At 67.1% G+C, this 20,498-nt stretch overlaps 1 protein-coding gene across 1 annotated transcript; it reads right to left on the reverse strand.

Annotated features, from left to right (window-relative positions):
* Positions 1–10,027: 10,027 nt before the first annotated feature.
* On the reverse strand, positions 10,028–13,318 carry PIM3 (Pim-3 proto-oncogene, serine/threonine kinase). The gene is made up of 6 exons (XM_032345866.1): positions 12,924–13,318; positions 12,592–12,701; positions 12,443–12,493; positions 11,981–12,350; positions 11,228–11,404; positions 10,028–11,148 (listed from the first exon to the last, which is right to left on the reverse strand). Exons 1-6 carry the CDS (start codon positions 13,006–13,008, stop codon positions 10,961–10,963), a joined length of 981 nt encoding a protein of 326 aa, XP_032201757.1. The 5' UTR covers positions 13,009–13,318; the 3' UTR covers positions 10,028–10,960.
* Positions 13,319–20,498: the final 7,180 nt, after the last annotated feature.

The raw sequence follows: 20,498 nt of genomic DNA on the forward strand, positions 1-20,498 counted from the left end.
CCCAAAGAACAAATAATCCAATCAAGAAATGGGCAGAGGACATGAACAGACATTTCTGTGAAGAAGACATCCAGATGGCCAACAGACACATGAAAAAGTGCTCCACATCACTCGGCATCAGGGAAATACAAATCATAACTGCAGTGAGATGCCACCTCACACCAGTCAGAATGGCTAAAATCAACAAGTCAGGAGATAACAGATGCTGGCGAGGATGCGGAGAAAGGGGAACCCTCCTACACTGTTGGTGGGAATGCAAGCTGGTGCAGCCACTCTGGAAAACAGCATGGAGGTTCCTCAAAATGTTGAAAATAGAACTGCCCTATGACCCAGGAATTGCACTACTGGGTATTTACCCTGAAGATACAAACGTGGTGCTCCAAAGGGGCACATGCGCCCGAATGTTTATAGCAGCAATGTCCACAATAGCCAAACTATGGAAGGAACCTAGATGTCCATCAACAGATGAATGGATCAAGAAGATGTGGTATATATACACAATGGAATACTATGCAGCCATCAAAAGAAATGAAATCTTGCCATGTGCGACAACATGGATGGAACTAGAGGGTATTATGCTGAGCGAAATAAGTCAACCAGAGAAAGATAATTATCATATGATCTCCCTGATATGAGGAAGTAGAGATGCAAGGTGGGGGGGTTGGGGGGTAGGAAAAGAATAAATGAACGAAGATGGGATTGGGAGGGAGACAAACCGTAAGAGACTCTTCATCTCACCAAACAAACTGAGGGTTGCCGGGGAGGGGGGGTAGGGAGAGGGTGGCTGGGTGACGGACATTGGGGAGGGTATGGGCTATGGTGAGTGCTGAGAAGTGTGCCAACCTGGCGATTCACAGACCTGTACGCCTGGGGCTGTGACACATTATATGTTAATAAAAAATAAAAATTATTTTTAAAAAAAAAGACATAGACTTTGGGCACCTGGGTGGCTCAGTGGGTTAAGCCTCCGCCTTCAGCTCAGGTGGTGATCCCAGGGTCCTGGGATCGAGCCCCGCATCGGGCTCTCTGCTCAGCGGGGAGCCTGCTTTCCCCCCTCCCCACCTGCCTGCCTCTCTGCCTACTGTGATCTCTGTCTGTCAAGTAAATAAATAAAATCTTTTTTAAAAAAAGACATAGACTTAAAATTTTTGTGTGTATTTTACCACAATTAAAAAGAAATAGAAATTTAAAAATAGCAATAGTGAGACTAAAAACCAAGTAAAAAAATAGGCAAAAAAAGTCATTAGACATCTAACCAAGGAAGGAGGGGAAGTTGGGCATTTCTTGGGTAAAATGTCTCTCCCAGTTTGGAAAGATGTGCAGCATCGTTAGTTACTAGGAAAATCCAAATGGAAAGTCAGCGCAGCAGCACAGCACCTCCGACCCCAGGACGGCCGGGCCGGAAGGAAGGGCGGTGAGAAGCGCGGACCAGGGTGTGGAAGGCGGGCGTCCCGGCGCGGTGCTGCGGCGCAAGGAGAAGTCAGCGTACGCTCGCCGTGCGGCGCGAAGCCCACTCGTCCGCGCTTGCCCACGGGCCGTGACACACGCGCGCACAAGAACTTGCACGTGGGGGCTCCCGCGGCTTTATTCCAACACGGAAAACAACCGCAGCCGCGTCACTGGTGAGCAGGTGCGCCCAGCGCGGTGCAGCCCGGCGAGCGCTGTCCGCGAACCCGCGGGCCTGAGCTTCGGGGACACGGCGACAGCAGCGCCGCCCGCGGTCCCCACCCCGCGCCCGTGGGGGTCCCCGCAGGCAGGTGCGGAGCGCGGGAGAGCGGGTGCTGGGGCGCGAGCGGCGCGGCAGGACCGCCGGCCGCACACCTGCGGCGGCCGCACACCTGCGCCGAGCGTGGGCGCGTCCCCCGGCGCGCGGGTCGCCTCCGTGAGTGGCTCCGGCGGCTCGAGCTTCCCACTCAACTCTCTGTGGAGTTCCAGGTGGCTCGGAGCGAGCCCGTGAGGAATTCCGCTTCTCCCCGAAAGCGTCGTCAGCCCCCAGCGGGAGGCGACTGGACCCGGCCCCAGGGCGCCCTGCCTGCGTGGGACCCCCCAACTCTGTGGCTTCCTGGAGCCACACGCCCCTCACATGCCCCGCACCCCGCACACACCCTACACACACACACACACACACACACACACATACACACATGCACACTGCACGTTGTGTCTACCTTCTTGTGCGCTGCGTGCGGGGGACTCCATGTGTGGGGACCTCGCAGACCTTGGCCAGCGGGGCAGGGCCACAGGGGAAAGGGGTAGGGGCTGGCGCTAGGGGCTTGACCTCCCTGTAGTGAGCAGGAGGAGACCCCAGGCCCAGGAGGTGCTTTCCCCCAGATGCACAGAGACCTGGGCAGTTGCTCTCTGCTGGCCTCCCCATGTGGGACCAGAGGGGGCTGGGGTGGTCTGAGGAGGTTGGGGGCCAGGTCCCCCAGGTGGGCACGGCCTATGTGTTGTCACTTGGGCTCCGGTGGTGGCCGACCGGGCCAGCACAGCAGCTACACAGGTGGATGGCCGGTGTGAGGGGAGCAGACACAGGGGGCCTGAGGGGAGTGAGGAGCAGGACCCAGGAGGTGTGACCCCCAGGAAGCGTCCAGGCACAGCATCCACGATGGTGGCTACAGAGGGAGCATGGGTGGCGGCAGACTTTGGCCCAAGGACGGGGTCACAGTGCCCTCCTCATGCCCTAGGGCCTACCTACCTCCAGGCCGGGACTCCTCCATTCCTGCCCCCTGGGCTCCAGAGACGGGGCCACTGAGGCAGGCCAGGGATAAAGGCAATGGCCACTGTGGCCCACGCGGCAATGCGCACGCACTGGGGGCCAGCGCCAGCTCAGCGTCTTCCTCCCTGAAGCCGGGCGGCCCCCACTGGCCCTGGGGATGACCTGTCTTCACCTCCTTTGTGCCCAAGAGGGAGTCAGGCGAGGGCAGGGCAGCCAGCCGGCCCAGAACCAGGCTTTCTGTGGGTCGCCGGCTGGACCTGTGGTCTGGGAGACCGTGCTCGAGCCGGTCCTCCCCTGCGGGCTAGCCTGCTTCCCTGCGCCGGGTGGTCAGACCCCGCTGTCCCCGGCCCCCCAGCTGCTGGTACCAGAGCCCCAGCCGGCCGGCTCAGGGTGCCCACGGCTAATCTGCCCATCAGCTCTCGATAGCTCGGGCTGCAGCCTGGCGTGGGGTCAGGTGCGGGCAGGCAGAGTGGCCAGGGCCTGGTGACCACGTGCAGAATGTCCCAGAGACAGGGCCCGGGTATGAGGGTGGGGGGTCAGTGGACCGTGGCTCTGAGTCCACAGCTGTCCCCAGGCCTCCAGCGCCCCGCCCAGCACAGGGCAGGAGGAGGTCAGTCGGGGTTAGGGTTAGATCGTGCACTGATCTGAGCCAGAGCTGGCTTTAGTCGGGGGTGGGGAGCCATTGTACGTGCCCCGGGGGGCTTCCCAGGTGTGTGGGGGGGTTCTCCTGGGCCTTCTTCTCTCCTTGGGTCCCACCAACCTTCTACCTCCAAAAGCACCCGGAACCCAGCCCACTGTGCTCCTGGAGGACTCCTCCTCGCCCGAGTGCTAAAGACCCCCAGGCCGACTCTGGCCACAGGTCGCCTGCGTCTGGCCCCTCCATGTCCGTCTCTTACCCACCTCCACCCTCCCCTCCCCTGAGATCTGGTCGATGGCCTGTAAGCCCCGCCCCCAGGTCCCCCTCCTCACCTCCTCACTCCCTTGGCCCCTGGACACCACCTCCTCTTGCTCAGATCCCAGCCCTCTGGGAACCCCGTTCCTAGGACCTGGATGCCCTCGGTGGCTCCCGGAGGGTGGGCCCCGCTAGGCCAGGGATGCACCAGTGGCCCAGGGACATTCTTGAACACCCTCTGGGGCTTCAGGCCATCCCTACACATGGGCCCACAAGCCTGTGTGTCCCAGCCCCGGTCCGTGGGCCATGGCCACCATGTGCTGAGCGGCCCGGGCCAGTACAGCCCGGTGGGCGGAACCTCGCTCCGCGGCCCAGGGCACACACCGCCTTCCTGTCTGCTCCCCTGCCCCGTAGGCCCTGAGCCCAGGCAGCCACGGCGGGCAGGGCAGGGGTGGGCCGCACTCCACCCAGACCCGCTCCCGCACAGGAGCGCACACACGGGTCATGTGCGTGGATCTGCTCACAATGCACATGCACATGCACACACGCACCATTTTCGTGGTCCCGTGGGTCCTCCTGGCCCTTTCTGGACTCCTGGACCCGCAGCAGCCCCTGCCCCGCTCGAGTTAGCCTGGGCCCCCGGGCAAGCTGAGGGGCCTGGTCTGGTCCCTAGCAGTGGGACGCCTGTCCACCGTTCTGGCTTGCTGGGAAGGGCGCCGTGGGCTGTGGCACCTGCGGGCCATCCCTGCTCTGTCCCACCCCCTGCCTCCTGGTGGGAGGAGGGAGGCCAAGTCTGCCCCGGGGGTTCTGGTCAGGGCCTCAGCTCACCCTCCGTGTAGCAGGTTGTTGGTTGGGGGGATTCAGGCCGCAGAGCAAAGCTGGGGAAGAGCCCCGGGGACTCTGCAGCCCACCCACCCCCCCACCGTGCCCACCGTCTGGTTCCTCTCTTGAGTGAGACAGGCCTGGGCTCCTCTCTGGGCCTGGGGGCCTTCGCACCTGCTGTCCCCTCTGCCGGAGCCCCTCTCCCTGGCTTCTGCAGAAAAGCTGATGGTGACCCCTGGAATCTCGCGGTCACACCAGAACACTATCTTGCTCGTTTGTCTGGGTCACTATCCCTCTGGCAGAGGGGAGGCCCCAGGAATCTGGAATGTCTGGTTCTCTCTGGAGTGAAAAGGGCCCTTTGCGCTCACTCACGGGTGAGGCTTGGTGAGCAGAAACCAGCAGATGGGGGAGGGGCAGCAGTCCGGGTTGGGCCTCTTCCGGCGTGCTCCGTGGGGTGAGGGTGAGGACCCCCTCCCCATGGGCTCCCTACGATGTGGGGGTGTGCCGGGCCGGCACTGCCGTGACCCAAATCCTGACTTAGGCCTTGCCAGGCTCCCGGCCCCAGCGTGGCCCTCGCCTCCAGCCCCCAAGCTGGTGAAGTGGAGGGTCCCGAGGCACCCTTGTGGGTCCAGGATCGCACCGCCTGGGGCAGCGCCCAGCTTCCGGGATCCCTGGCCCGGTAGGTGGAGTCTCCCCGCCTTCCTGGTCTCTGGGTCCCACGGCCAAGGGCATCTGCCACCCGGAGAGGTCCCATCGCCTGCCAGGAGTAGCACCTTCTCACCCTTGGGGTCCAGCCATGGTGGGGGCCTTAGGGGCCATAAGGAAGAGGAAACATAGCCATTGGGCCTGGCCTTGGGTGCCAGCACCCCTCGTCCACAATCCTCCTGCCCGCTGCTAAGGAGGCCAGTCGGGTGGGGGATCACCTAACCCAGTGTTTTCGGGTGAGGAGCCCAAGGAGCACCCCTCAGGGCAACCCAGGTGGGGCGGGTGGGGCTGCTTGAGGGTCCCCTCCCCCGGTGGGACCAGCGACATCGGGGGCCCTTGCCTCTCCCAGGGCCTGAGCCTCAGATCAGGGCAGGTAGCCTCCCGGCAGCACAGGTGAGAGGGCCAGACCCCAGAACAGAGGGAGCCTTGCTGAGTCCCATGCCGGGGAGATGAGGTCCGGCCCGCCCCAGGCGCCCTCCTCCTCCTCACGGGGTGGGGCGGGCCCATTGGGCGGCTCTGACCTTTGGTGGGCCCGGACCCAGCCTCCCGCACTGGGGTCATTCAGTGCTGGGTACGGGTGACCCCTCCCCCAAAGAAGGCCGCTGTTCTTTGATCCGGGAATGGACCTCTCCCATGCCACCCCATCCTACTCTGGCCAATACACGGGCCCAGCCTCCCAGGAAGAGCTTTCCTGCCTTGACGGGGTCAGGAGGGCAGTGACTTGTGCTGCAGGGGCAGGTCCTGCCCCAACCCAGCCCGACAGGCCTGACTGCCCGGAACTCCGGGGGTCAGTTGTGTAATCGAACTCGGGGTTTTGCCAAGGCTGGCCAGCAAGTCATGTGCTGGAGGCTCGGCACCCCCGCCACCCCCCAACCAGAGACCTCTGGAGAGGGGAAGGGCCCATTGAGAAACCCCAGGGCTAGCAATTCCGCTGGGGTCCTGTACCCCCTCGGCCACAGCCGGGGGCAGGAGACGAATGGGGGCCCAGCGAGTTCCTGGCCGTCCCTCGGCTCCATGGACACGTGCCAGGCCTGGCTCACCGCCTCCTTGTGACCTCTGGCCGTGCCCATCACTGTCCACACAGTGCCGCTCCAGAAGCTTTCTCCAGGGGGCTCCAGGGTGCCTCCAGCTGGGGTGGGGGGTGCAGGTGTGTCCCACGCCTCCTGGGACCTGTGCGGCGTCGGGGTTCCCTGAGCCCCTGCCCATCCGGGCCTCCGCTACCCGCCTCAGGAGCGGCCCAACGGCCCGATTGCACTTCCTTCTTGCACGACCTTCATGAGCATGGAGGCTCCCTGGCCAGCTGGGTTCTGCAGGCCCAGGAGGGGCAGGTGGGGCTCCTGGGGTCCTGCCAGGGATCACTTCCCTTTTCCGTGAAGCTTTGGCACCAAAGGCGCGCCAAGGTTTCGTTTCGGGGCCGCACCAGAGAGCAGAAACTTAAGTCTCTGACCACGCAGGAGCTGTTCTGGACCCATGTCTACTCTTCCCAGGAGCAGGGGGGTCTCAGGCCAGTGGGCAAGGGGCCTGGATGCTGCACCCTCACCTCGTGGGCAGTCAGCGCCCACCTCCCCTCCGAGGGCCTGGCTGCGAGCAAACTGATCGAAGCTCGGACAGCAGACGGGCGTAGCCTGCTGCCCTGGGAGGGAAGGGGCCAGGGGAGCCCAGGCAGGACCTGGATTCGGTTCAGGATTTTGGTTCTTGCCACAATGATTTCTGCATTCCATGCAACCCCCCAGGGGCGTCCCTGAAGGAGGGACACTGCAGAGCCAACCAAGTGACTCTAAAGGAGTGTTGAGAGTCACAGAGCCCAGATACTGTAAATGAGGAGGTTGGGCACTGGCCCATCAGGGGACAGTGGGAGCTGCCCCAAGCCGTCCACACAGCCACCATCCCAGCCTCAGCGGGGTGGGGCCCGGCCCACGGCAGCAGACCCCCAGGAGGGTCCGTGCCAGTGGACACCCCTCCCCTTGCCACCCACCACAGGCCCCTCAGGCAGCACTGGTCTGATGAGTGCCACAGACCCTTCCCCAGCAGAGGGGTTCCAGCAGATGCTGGGGACTGCAAAGTGCTGTCCGCTCAGGGCTGAGGGGCCCATGGCAGCTCCCTAGCCCCCCGCGCTCCGCAAAAGCCCTGCACCCGGGATTGGGACAGTGTCAGATGGGGGCGTGGGGAATCAGAGGCTGGCCCTCCCCAGGCCCCACTGGTCCCGGGCCCAAGACACCGGCCTGCCCTGGGGCTGGCCTAGCTCACCCGACCCTGGCCCCCCAGTGAGAGGTGCTATAGCCCTGCAGGCTGCCTTCGGGGTGGGAGGGGCCCAGGATGGGGGGCGCTTGAGCACCCCCAACCAGATCCCAGCAGGAGCCAGGAGAGGTCCCTGCGCGGACTATCGGGGCTAGGCAAGGGCAGGCCGGGGGTGCAGTCTGGCCCCTCGGATCCTGACCGAGCACCAGGTTTGTGTCTTGGAGCCGGGGGGGTGGGTGGGGGTGTCCGATGCAGAGGGAACAGCCAGGGTGCTCACGTGGCAGGGGTGGGACAGGGCAGGGGCTCACAGCCACAGCTCTGGCCTTCTGCCTGTGCCTCAGACCTGGGGCTCTGCCCATGGCAGTACCTGGACAGCCAGGAAAGCTCCTCCCACTGGGTGCCGCACCCTCTGCCTCTCCGGTGGTTTGAGCCTTGCTCCCACCGCTGGGGTCCTGGATGCAGGCCCCCTCCCCGGCTCCAGGCCCACCCCAGTGGGAGTGTCCAGCCTTGCTCTCAGCCGCTCGCTGACATGTGAGAGTATCACGGTGGGGGCCGGAGCCATGCTCCGGCATCTACATGAGGGCCTCAGTTTCCCCAAGCATGACCTGGCTGCGAGCCCTTGCCTGAGGGATGCCCACAGCGTCCAGCCCGGGACTGGGCAGGCCACAGTGTCCCATGGCCCCGGTGCTTGGGGTGCCCAGGCTGGCCGTACCCCACTGGGTACGGCCAGTGTGGAGACAGAGGGGCGCAGGGCTAGGCCGAAGGGGTGAGGACGGCCAAGCCACCCGCTCTCGCCTTCTCCCATCTTCTCCCTCTTGCCCCGGGGCTGGGCCCTCCGCCCAGGGTCGCGCCACCTGGGCTGGTAGGTACCGGCCCCTCATCTTCTGCCAGACCGCACTGACACACACTGGCTTCCCCTGGCAGCACCCACCGGATCTGGGGCCGAAGACAGCCTGTGGCCCCAGCACCCGCATCCCGTGAGCCAGGGATCAGTGGCCAGGCCCGGGGCTGTCCCCCCATGGCTAGCCTGAGCCCGCCCCTCCCTCATGGCATCACCGGCAGACAGGGATCCCGGGGAGTGGGAGGTCAGAGCGTCCCCTGGCGTGGGCGCCCCAGGGGCTCCAGCACTCCCTGTGCAGGGCAAGCCCTCCTGCTAACCTCCCGACGGCGAGCCCATGCCCTCTAGATGACCCTGTGCCCTCCCGAGCATCCTCGCCACATCCACACCAGGGACTGGCCCTCCACAGCATGTCCGAGAGACCCTGGGCCTCGCCCCAGCAGCAAGCCCTGAGTGCCCAAGGGTGAAGGGTCCTGGTCCTCCCCAAGGGCTTGCCTCGGGGTCCCCCCAGACGTGAGCGCCATGGGGACAGCTGGACCGCTGCGTGGGTGGACGGATGCTCAGGTGAGGACAGGCAAATGCGGGGGTGGGGGCGTGCCAAGAACAGCCTGGCATCCTCAGAGGGCAGGTGGGGGAGCTGGCATCACAGTGACCCGGGAGTCACGGTCACCGGAGGAGGACACAGAAGCCCTAGCCTCAACTCTCCCTGCATGGCCCCCCACCCAAGCCCCAGCCCACAAGGCCCAAGGCTCCTGCCCAGAGTCCCTGTCCTGGCAAGGGGTGTGGGAGGAGCCACAGCAGTCTGGCAGGGGAGTGGGGGGAACAGGTGGACTGTCTCCCCAAACACGCCCCTGCTTCATGCATCTGCCTGTGCTGAGGGGGGCCACCCCTGGGGATCCCTCAGGGAAAGACTCCCCAGGCCCCAAGCAGGCCACAAACACCCACTGACTCCCCGCAGGGCCAAGGTCAAGCCAGGAGCCGCCCTCCCCCCGCAGCCCTCCTACCAGTCCCCCGCCCCCTCCGCCCCCTCCACCCAATGGAAATGCGGACTGTTCCCGGTTGTGGCCTCGGGATGTTCCTTCGTCCTGCCCTGAGTCCCCAGGGACCCATTAGCAGGCACTGGGGCAGGCGAGGGTGTGCAGGATCTGTGGACGGGACAGGTAGCTGGCACCGGGGGGACTGTGGGATCCAGCGACAGGCCTCCAGGAGCTCCGGGCTGTGAGCCCCGACACTGCTGCGCCGGAATAGCCACTCTGCAGGCCTAGCAGCTGCCTCACCCCCTCCAACACCAGGAGCTGCCAAGCAGAGGGCCCCAGAGAGGGGCCAGATCTGACCAAAGCATCCACTCAGCCTGCCCTTCGTGCTGGGGCTGGGCCACGTTTCCACACCTGGATCTGGCTGTGGCTTCTACCTGCTACCTTACCCTTCGGCGGTCAGACCGAGGCCGCACCAGCCAGCACTCGCCCCTCACCTGGCTCCACGCACTCCCGTTGTGCAGGGAATGCCTTCTCATCTCTCTACCCGGCAAACTTCTACTCATCCTCCAAAACCCCTTCCAACCGTCTGCCCAACAGTGCAGACCCCTCTCCCTGAGTGGCTTGAGCAAAGGCCACCTTTCCTTCCCACCTCTGGGCATCTCTAGTAACAGAAGCAAGAAGGTCCCCCCGGGGACCACCCACAGGCACAACCTCCAGACTAGGGGTGGCAAAAGCCCTCGGGGCAGTGGCGGGAATGGGGGCCACGGGGTGACAAGGCGCCGCCCGGGGGCCCCTTCCCCGGCCCTTTCACCCAACCGTCCTGCCCAATAAACACAAAATTATATACAAAACAATTTAATTGAAATCCTGTATAAAAAATATGATCTCCCGGCATCTCACTTGGGAGCGGAAAGAAACCCCAACCCGGTGCCCGCACCCCGCGACCCGGAAACACAGCTGCTACAATAAATTAACGCTTGAGACTCTGTCCCCCCACCCCCCACCTCCAGAGCCAACAAGCAAACTGTACAAGGTCAATAATTTAAAACCCACCCCTACCCGACTCCCCTCACCCCCGAGGCACAGAGCCACAGGCGGCGGGGGTCCCCCTCGCCCCTTAAATTAGCCGCTGTACAAGTCCATCTTCCGACAGACACAGGTAGGATCAGGACCTGGGGTCCACACACAGCCACGCCCCGCCCTCCAGGCCCAGAGGTGCCAGGGGCGCTGGCAGGAGAGAACCTCACGAATAAATTAGACAATAAATAGCCCTCCTCGGGGTCAGACCAGAAGCAGACGAGCGCAGGCGCACACACCCTCGGGTGGGCACGGGCGCGCGGGCAGCAGAGGCCCCGCTGTTGCATTGTTTGTGCACAGACGTGCCCGGACGAATACCGGAGGCGAGCGGGCGCGGGAAGTGGGCACAAGGGACCCCGCGTCCCTGGTGAGATGAGGCCACGGGACGTGCTCCTGGTCCCACAGTCCGATGCGGGAGGCGCGGAGGGCCAGCACGGCAGCCGCCCAGAGCAGCGCAGGAGAGGGACAGTCTCAGGGTCCCGCACCTGCCTGGCCCGGGCCGGACCTCACGTCGACCGGGGCGTCTTTGGACAGACAGAGCTTGAGAGGACCAAGTCCCGTGAGAGCAGCGTTCGGAAAGGCACTCAAAAGCAAAGAAGAGAGCCCGGCGCCAGAGGTCACCGCTTCCGCAAGCAGCAGCCGGCTCGGGCGGGGCTGGTCCCTCCGGCTCCCACCGGCCAGGCCCAGGCTCCTCCTCACAAGCTCTCACTGCTGGACGTGGTGCTGGCCCCGTCGTCCACATCCAGCGCGCAGAGCCGCAGGTCACAGCTCTCGGCGGGGCCCCCCTCGGCTCCGAGCATCCAGGGGTGCGCGGAGATCTGGTCCAGCGAGGGCCGCTCCGAGGGCCGCAGGGACAGACACCACTGAATGAGCTGCTGGCACTCTGCGGGGAGGGGGGGTGCAGGGTCAGGAAGGGGCGGGCTCCTCCGGCTCCCAGCACCAGCCCCGCACCGGCCACGCACCTGGGGAGACCCTCCTCCGGAAGAAGAGGCGGCCGCGGAGGATCTCCTCGTCCTGCTCGAAAGGGATGTCCCCGCACACCATGTCGTAGAGCAGCACGCCCAGGGACCACACCGTGGCCGAGCGCCCGTGGTAGCGGTGGTAGCGGATCCACTCCGGGGGGCTGTACACCCGGGTGCCTGGGGCGGGGGCGCGGGGCCGTCAGGGCGTTCGCCCAGGGACCAGCGCCGAGCCCCCGAGCCCCACCCCGCCCCAGTCCCCCGGGAGGCCGGCCCCTAGGCGGCAGCGGCCTCCAGAAATCCTGCCCATCATCACCCTGGAAAAGCCCGGCGGGCGCGGCCTCCCCAGCTGGCCCGCCCGGCCGGGGGAGGGGCGGGTCACATGAGCCAAGGCTCGGGTTTCACAACAAACAGATGCGAGCCGAGGACAGCGCGGGCGGGGCGCGGGGGACGCAGGCGCGGGCAGCCCCGGCTTCCCCGCGCTCCGCAATGCGGGGATCTCTGCGGCGCCGCCCCCGCTCGGCACGCACGCAGCGTCCGCCCCACGCACGGGGAGGCCCGGGCACTCCCGGCGCGCCCCCGCCCGCGGCCCCCCGCGCCCCGCCCCCGCCCGCGGCCCCCCGCGCCCCAGCCCCGCCGGCGGAGGCGGTCTCGAGCCCGCCCCCCCCCCCCCACCGCGAACCCGCTCCGCACGCGCGCGGCCTCCAACAGTCAGCGGCCCCCGCGGGCGTCCCCGGCGGCCGGCGGCGCGCTCACCGTCGAAGTCGGTGTACACCGTGTCCTTGAGCAGCGCGCCCGAGCCGAAGTCGATGAGCTTCAGCTCGCCCGAGCGCAGGTCCACCAGCAGGTTCTCGTCCTTGATGTCGCGGTGCACGACCCCGCAGCCGTGGCAGTGGCGCACGGCGGCCAGCACCTGCGCGAAGAAGCGGCGCGCCAGCGGCTCGTCCAGGGCGCCGCGCTCCGTGATGAAGTCGAAGAGGTCCTGCGCCGGCTCGGGCCGCTCCAGCACCAGCAGGAAGCCGTCGGGCCGCTCGAACCAGTCCAGCAGGCGGATGACGCCGCGCGCGCCGCCCGCCGCGCCCACCTTGCGCAGCAGCACCACCTCGAGGGGCACGGCCGCGCCGCCCTGGGGGGACACGGCGGCCGGTCAGCGCGCCCCGCGCCGCGGCGGCCCGCCCCCGCCGACCCCGGCGTCCGCCCCACGGCGCCCGCACTCACGATGCTGCCCCACTCGGTCACCCGCTCCTTCACCACGTGCTTCACGGCCACCTGGGGGGGGGGGACACACGGACGGTCAGGCCCGGCGGGGACGCGGCGGCACGCGCGGCGGGCGAGAAACCGGGGGTCCACCCGGCGGCCCGACTCACCGGGAGCCCGTCGGCGAGGCGACTGCCCGCGTAGACGGTGCCGAAGCCGCCGCTGCCCAGCACGGCGCCCACCTGGTACAGCTTCTCGAAGCTCTCCTTGTCCGCCTTGACTGTGGGGACCGCGCGCGGGCGGGGTTGGTGCGGCCCGGCGCGCCCCGGCCCCGCGCCCCGGCCCCCGCCCCGGCCCCCGCCCCGGCCCCGAGCCCCGGCCCCCGCCCCCGCCCCGGCCCCCGGCCCCGGCCCCCGCTCCGGCCCCGGCCCCCGCCCCGGCCCCGAGCCCCGGCCCCGAGCCCCGGCCCCCGCCCCGGCCCCCGCCCCGGCCCCGCGCGTACCTGGCTGCAGGATCTTCACCGGGAGGTGGTCCACGCCGCCCGGCCCGCACAGGTGCGCCAGGGAGCCGAACTTGGAGAGCAGCATCGCGGGCGGCAGCGGCGCGCGGGCCCGCGGCCCCCGGGCTCTCCGCCGCCGCTCACCGGCCCGGCTCCCCGCGCGGCCGCAGACGCGAGAGGGCGGCCTCCCGGCGCCGCGCGGGGCCCCGAGCCTCGGACGGACGCGGCCGCGGCGCGAAGCGGTAGCGCCGAGACCCGCTCGGGCGAGGCAGTCCGCGCGGCGCAGGGGCCCCGGGCCGAGCCGCGCGTGGACCGCGTGCACGCGCGCAGAGAGCCGCTCACACGCCCCGGCCGCCTCGCCCCGGGCTTTTGGGCCGCGGCGACCGTATCCCTCCGCGGGGGCGGGGCGAACGGAACCCCGCCCCCTTCCGCCGCCGTCGGCGCCGCGGGGTCGCCCCCGGGAAAGCGCGCGGGCGGCCGAGGCGACGGTCTGGCGGGTTGGGCGCTGCCCGCCGCCCACCCCCGGGTCGGCGAGGGCCGGTGTGCCGGGGGAGCGCGGTGATCCGCCCGGAACTAGCTTCGCTGTAGTGGAGCCGCGGAGGCGCACAGCGTGGCGTGGCCGTGCAGCCTGGCGTGGCCGTACACGTCAGCCCGCCCCCGCGCGCGCGCACGCGCGTACACGCACACACAGACACGCGCGCACACAGACACGCACGCACGCACACCGCGCACGCGCAGCTCCTGCGCGGGCGGTGGCCGAGGCGTGTGGGGCGGGGCCGCGCGAGCCAATGGTAGCAGGGGTTTCCAAAGGGCCCGATGCCTCAGCCAATGGCAGCGCGTGGGCGGGGCGGGACTCACCAGTCCCGCCCGAGGCCGTGCCGGGGAAGGTCAGCGGCGGAACGCGCGCCCACCTCCGCAGCGTTCGGAGCGGGCGGCTGCCCGGCGAGGACTGTCGGGAGCGCGGGGTCCCGAGCCGGGACGGGAGTCCAGGAGACGACCCCCGTGTGCCTCGGGCCGTGCGACTGGGTCTCCGGCCGTCCGTGCCCCCTCGCGCGCAGCCGGCCCAGCGCGGGGGGCGCCGTGCCTCCCCCGCGAGGACCCGCGAGGACCCCGCTCAGCGTCCGCGCTCTGGAACTCGCAGCCCCTGACGTGGCGCCCCCTGCTCGCCCCGGGGCCAACGTTCTGACCGGGGCTTGACCTCCAGCCCGCAGCCCGAGGTCCCTACCTGGCCACGCCTCCCCTCCCTGGAACCTTTGCTCTGCTGTCCCCATACCTGGAACACCGGTCCCCGCTCTCCACCCAGCTGGCTGTCCTCCAGGCCCTGCGGCTTGCCGCCTTTCCTAGGGACTCCACCTCGATCATGGCAGTCAGGGCCCGAGACAACCGAGGTCCACTTGCGCCTTCAGGGCTACACAGAATCACCTGTATGAAGTGGTCAGCCCTTAGGAGTTGCTGACCTGGGCCCAAGGTCACCAGCCTGACCTGCCCGGGACTCGGTGTAAGCAGCTGCCTGCCAGCTGCAGCAGCCACAGAAGAGGCTTCCACGCCCGCTGGCTCCTTTCCCCATCTCAGAGAGGGTTGAGGGTTAGGGAAGCCGAGAGGCCAAGGTGCTGGCGTTGTGGGTGCTGTGTGAGGCCTTTGTGGCGCCTGTGGGCCAAGCTGGGGTCTAACCGTGGCAGCCACAGCCTTCAGGAGTGCCCCCCAGACACGCACACTCCCCTGTCTCCGGGGCCTGCCCTGCTCGCTCCCCCAGCACACCCAGCCTCCTCCAAGCCCCCCGGCCTTCACTGCCATTCACTGCCTCTATTACTGTCCCAGATCAGAAAGTGGACCCTCTCCTGGTCCAGCTCTTGGGCTCTTGCTTTACAGGAGCTCTATCCACCATCCTGCAGCATGGGCCTGTGAGGGCAGGGCTCCCACAGAGTCAGATCCGAGGTAGGAGGCAGGAGCCCACCCCTTTGGCTGAATCCATGCAGCGCTGGCAAGGAAGGAAGGGCTACTGTCCTCTTGGGGGTCCTTCCAAGGACCAGCAGAGGGTCCCAGAGCCTAACCCCTGGAGAGTGAGTGTCCTCAGTTCAGGCTCTAATGGGTTTCCAGACCTATGGCCTGTGCTGGGGTTGGGAGAGTAGGGCTGATGTAGGGTCTTCGGGGTCGAGGTGGTGACCACAGCAAGATGTGGTTCTGAGGCAGGCCTGACTCCTTGGACAGGGATTGAGGTCTCGGGTGGCCTCCCTAGTGGGCCCCAGCCCCTCAGGTGAGGCTCCAGGCCAGTCCTCCTTACATACCCTGGTCTGTGTGCCCAGTGGGTCCTTGGCCTTGGGAAGCCAGTATCCTGGGGCGGGGGAGGGGGGAGCTCCTGAGTCTTGATGTGAAGACCTTGAGTCTCCCCAGCCTCAAGCAGCGTGTTGTCACACTTCCTCAGAAAGAGGTGTGTCCTGTCTGCGGCCCCTCAGATGCAGGTAGTAGGCTCTGGAGCCCACAGGTAGCTGTGGCCCAGCCAGGAAGTCCCTGAGCAGCAGGCCTGGAGATACCCCAGCACACGGCGGTGTGGGGGCCACCAGTCGTGGGCTCAGAGGGAAGGTTGAGGTGCGGGGTCCTTATCCTGTTGCCCCCGACCACAGAGAGCCAGGCCTGTCCCTTGGCTTCCCGTCACCCTGCCAGGTGTGTGGGGGCTCAGGCCCCTGTGCTGTGGACACCTCCATGCATGGGGCCATCCTGCTGAAGAGGCAGCCTTTCACCCGAGCCAGGTGCCTCTTCCAGGCCTTGTCCTCTCCAGGCAGCTGTTTGCTGAGGTGGAGAGCCGGGCAGGATCCCCCCGAGGCTCCCTGCCCGCCCCTGGCTCTGGAAACAGCTGGCCCCATAGGTCACCCTGTCCTGCTGGCGGGAGGGGCTGCGCTGTTGCCGTGGTGACCGGAGGCAGGCTGGTCTCCGGGACTACGGAGGAGGAGGGGCGGGCAGAAGACACCCCCAGTCTGTCTCACACACATGCACGCACACTCTCACATGCCTATGAACACACCCGCAGAGCTGGGGGATGAGGAGGGAGTGCTCTGCTGCGCTCCCCCAGACCCTGGGGCTCAGGCCTGCCCTGGGCCCTTTTCCCCATTCGCTGGCTGTCTTGCCTGCCCCAGTCCCCACACCAACAACTAAGGCGTCCTCGATATGCCCCTTTCCAGCTCCCCCTAGCATCCCACAGGTTTGGTCAGCCCTGCCCTGGCCTCTTCATACGCCTCAACCTAGAGCAGTCCTGGAGGGTCCCTGACCTTCCCCATCCATCGCTCGCCTGCCCATGGTTCTGCGCTTCGGCCCATCGCCCCCGCGCTCCCCGCCTGCGCTCTGGGCCTCCCTCCCTGCTCGCAGCCTCAGGCCCGTAGCCCCTTCCTCTGCAACCAGTCTTCCCAGTTCCCACCCTCCATTACTTTGCTGCGGCCCCTGCCCCCAGGGCTGGCCATCAGGTGAGTCCCCGTGACTTGGCCCACGGTCACAGCCTTCAGCCTCAGCCCCTCCGGCCTGCACTCCCACTGCCTTCCCGGGGGGCTCCTCTCCCCAGCCCGTGCCCCTGGCTTGCTGTCTCCCAGACGGTGTCTGCTTTGCAGCCGCTTCCCTCCTGCCCTGGCCCCCAGCTGGGCCCAGCCCCCAGTCCTGCAGCAGCCGCCCACAGTGGCAGCCTGGCGAGGCGGGGAGGGCCTTGCCTCTGGCCTCCACTTGCCTCAACTCTGTGTGGCCTCTCACCTGCTAGGGAGGGAGCCAGCAGAACCGGGCCAGGGTTTTGCAACACAGGATAGAGCCTAGGCTGGGGTGGGGTGAAAACCAGTGGGAGCCCATGGGCAGGGGTGGCTGCATGAACTCTGGCCTCCCCCCCCGGGAGAGCCCGGCCTGACCTGACCCTTGGCCAAGGCCAGCCTGCACTCAAGAGCTTGACAGCCCACCTGGTACCACCAAAGTCCGTTGATCCCACAAGCCACTGGGGCCTGGCGACAGCTCACCATGCTCTTGGCCAAGGAGATCCTGAAAAACCAAGAAGCCCAGAGAACATCCACGCCTAACCGGGAGAGAGGCCAGGTCCCCAGTCGAGTGGACCCAAGGGCAGCTGCACTGGGCACCCCAAAGCCAGCCTTGGCGGCGGCGACGGGAACAGTGGGCCTCCAGGCAGGAGTCCTGGCCTCACGTGGACCCTCCGGCTGGGGATCAGGATCAGGCTGCCTCCATGATATGCAAGGCGTGTGCCGTACCCGCTTCCTGGACACTTAGCGGGGGCTTCCCACCTCTGGGCCTTCCTTTCCCGACCTCTCCCTGACTCCTTCCCCCACAGGGCTCCTTCCTCTGAGCCAGGCAGCCTCAGCTCAGCCCCATCCAGCAGCCAGGCCACATGCCTGCTCTGCCACCGCCCACGCCAGAGCTGTGGACACATCCCTGACCTCTCCTAGCCTGGGTCTCCCATCTGTGGGGACTCTGAGCACCCGGGGGGAGGATCTGGGAAGATGTGTGGGAGCGCTTGTCCATGACGTGCAGTAGGCCCCTCGCGGACATGGCTGTGGTGGATTGGTCGAGCTGCTGTCCGGGGTACGAGCCCAGGCTTTCGTCGAGTGAGTCCGGGGTTTCGCTGGGACCAGGAGGTCCGGTACACCCTGGCAGCTCCACCCCGACCCCACTGAGACCCTCAAGGCCCAGGAGCCCGGGCTGGATGGGGCTAGGGGAGGGCAGCCCCACGCCCCACCTGCGGGGCCTCCGCTGCCTGCCTGCCGCCCCTCGGAATCCAGCCACGGAGCGTCCAGCGGCCTGTGTGGGTGGTGCCTGGATTGGACAGGCCCCTTGCCCTGTGTGGCTCAACCTCCCGCGCACAGATGAGGAGACGCATGGGGGCCACGGTGGGGGTCCCCAAGGAGCCAGCAGCTCACTGCGCCTGTGTTTGCCTCTGCCTGGCCTGCGGCTCTCACTGGCCCCGGGCCAGGAGCTGTGCAGGCACTGGGTCCCACGTGGGGGCCTCCTGGAGGAGGAGGCCCAGCTCGGCTGAGTCTCCAAGGCTGACAGAGCAGAGGGAGGGGGTTGGGGGCTCTCGGCGCCATGATGGCCAGGGTGCAGGCTGGGGCAACAGCAGAGCCGTGGGCTGGACCCGAGCTGTGCTGTTGGAGCCAGTCGGGAGGTCTCTGTAGAGGGGAAGGGGCTGGTGTCCTGAGTCCCAGAGGGCCTTGGGGCTCAGGGCCTACAGCGGTGGTGACTGGGACAGTCCCTGGGCTGCGGCGCGGGCTGCTCGGACCAGGCTCAGGCTATGGAGGAACTCTCCCCTACAGATGGATCCCCAAGATCCCCAGAGCTCGGACCCCTGAGGGCCTGCTCCCAGCTAACTTGAGCTCAGGACACAGGACGGCCTTGGAGAGGCGCACTCAGGGAGTCCTTGCTGCGACCCTGCCTGTGCTCAGCGCTCACACACACCCCGCTTCAGCCCCGGCCCGGGCCTTGCCTTCACATGGCAGCTCAGAGACAGCAGCGGCCCACGGGGTGGCAGCTGGCCCAGCTAAGCAGACACGAGAGTCACAGCCAGGGTGCGAGCCCCACCCAGGAGCAGGTCAGGCTGGCTCAGGCCCTCCCTGCCAGCCCCTGGCCCCCAGCCAGCGCAGAGCCGCTAAGCCTGGGTTCCCGGGGCCTGTGGGTCCCCCCTCCGCGGATCAGAGAAGGATGGCCAGGGAGTGAGCCCCCCATGCTGGGCGCTGGTGGAATGCCAGTGGGTCCAGGGAAAGTCGGCAGGCCCCAAAGTTCTGCTCAGGCACGAAGGACGAGATTTGCACTGACCAAGGCCTGTGTGGTCCTCAGTACCCTGGGGACACGAGCTGGCGCCCAAGCCTCCCTGAACCGGTGCTTCGGCTGGCCCGCTCCCTTCCATGCTGCTGGCGGTGGCCCCAGGCCTGTGGGCAGGGGTAGATCATGGCAGCCACAGGCAGGGTGGGGAGCTGGGCAACTGCCAAGGGAGCCCCAGGAGGCCCCCTCCAGCCTATGCTGTCGTCCAGACTCCCCTCTCTGTGGCTTTTGCCAGAAGGACCCAGGTCTGCCCCCTGGAAGCATCCCCAGCGCCTGACCAGGGCTGGTGCGGAGAGGCACCTGGGCACTTGGGTCCCAAGACGTGCAGGATCAGAGCGTGGAGGCTCCTGGGACCCTGCTCAGGAAATGGTGGCCACTGGGGCACATCAGTATTCACAGGCTGCTGGCCAAGCCTGTGAGGGAGGAGGGACAGTCTGGTGACCCTGAGCCATGACCCTGGGCTCAAGGACTCCTGCCTTATCATGTTGTTCTGGGTGGGGGGGAGACTTGGGGACTACTAAATGAAGAGGGGTTTGGGGCTGCTGTAGCTCTGGACTCCCCACCCCTGCAGCAAGTCTAGGCTCCAACACAGACTAGGGGAGGTCAGAGGGCCTGCTGCAGGAGGGGCCCTGCCCTGCCCCTGTCCCTGCCCCCGCCCCCAGGCCAGAGGTGGCCTGGACAGAGCATCCGGTCGGAAAGAAGTGGGGGGGGCGGCTAGCTTCCCCCTCAGGGCCACTTCCCTATTCCCAGAAAGTGACTGTGGATGGGAAAGCAGGGAAGGGATGGCCCTGGCCAGGACACGCCCCCAGGTCTTGCCCCCTGCTCACTCCTGCTGCCTCCCCAAGTGGGCTTGCTGACTCTGAGGGCTTTCCGGGGGGCTGGCGGCAGCTCCACCCCAGGGCCCAGGAGGGGCGCAAGCTGGCTGGGCTCTCCCAGAGCTTCCCCAGTGTCGGGTCTGCCCGCGTCCGGGCTCAGACAGACAGCAGAGCGCACACTGGGAACAGGGGAGCAGGTGTGTGTGCAGCCTGCGGCCCCCGTGGACGAGACCGGTCACGCCCGGGCGTGCGTGGTGGGCCTCAGGCCGGCTGCTACATCCTTCCGCCTCCTTCCAGGCTCCGGCCCGGCTGGTCAGGCACCAAGGCTTGCAGCCCTACCCCACAGCAGGGCAACTGAGTCACCACGGGGGTGGGGGCAGAGCCTCACACAGCGCTGTGTGGACCCTCTGCCGAGATCCAGAGCCAGGTCCTCTGAGGGCGGTGGGGGCCAAGCGCCCTGTGAAGCCCTGGAGGCAGGAGGCCAGGCTGGGTTTGGAGATGTCAAGGCCAGGTCCTCTGGGGGGGCGACCAGGACAGGGGAGAGCGGGGGCAGCTGTGGCTGGACACACCTGACAGGAAAGAGAAGTGGAGGTTTGGGGGTGGGGGTTCTGCTGACCCCGCTCTCCAGGTTAGGCACATTCCTGGGCTGGCGCAGGCCCTGTCGGGGAGGGGAGGCACAGCCACCAAGTCCGCAGAGAAATGGAAAGACCTGGGCTTTTACCCTCCGGCTGAGATTCCCCCATGCCGGCCACCACGGCCTCCCTGCTCCGTCCCTCCTGCTTCCTGTGGGCCCAGCTCACCCCTGACCCGGGAGGAGCACCGGCTGTGGGGGCTGGGGCGCCCCCTGTCCTGGGGAGGACGCAGCCCACAGGTCACCCTGTGTCAGCTCAGCGCTGGTCCCCCGGGCGGGGCTGCATGCTCAGCTTCTTTGGGGCCCAGAGAGGGCCCCACTGGCCCGAGTTGGGGT

The sequence above is a fragment of the Mustela erminea genome, chromosome 6, assembly GCF_009829155.1.
Source record: "Mustela erminea isolate mMusErm1 chromosome 6, mMusErm1.Pri, whole genome shotgun sequence".
Taxonomy (NCBI): Eukaryota; Metazoa; Chordata; class Mammalia; order Carnivora; family Mustelidae; genus Mustela; species Mustela erminea.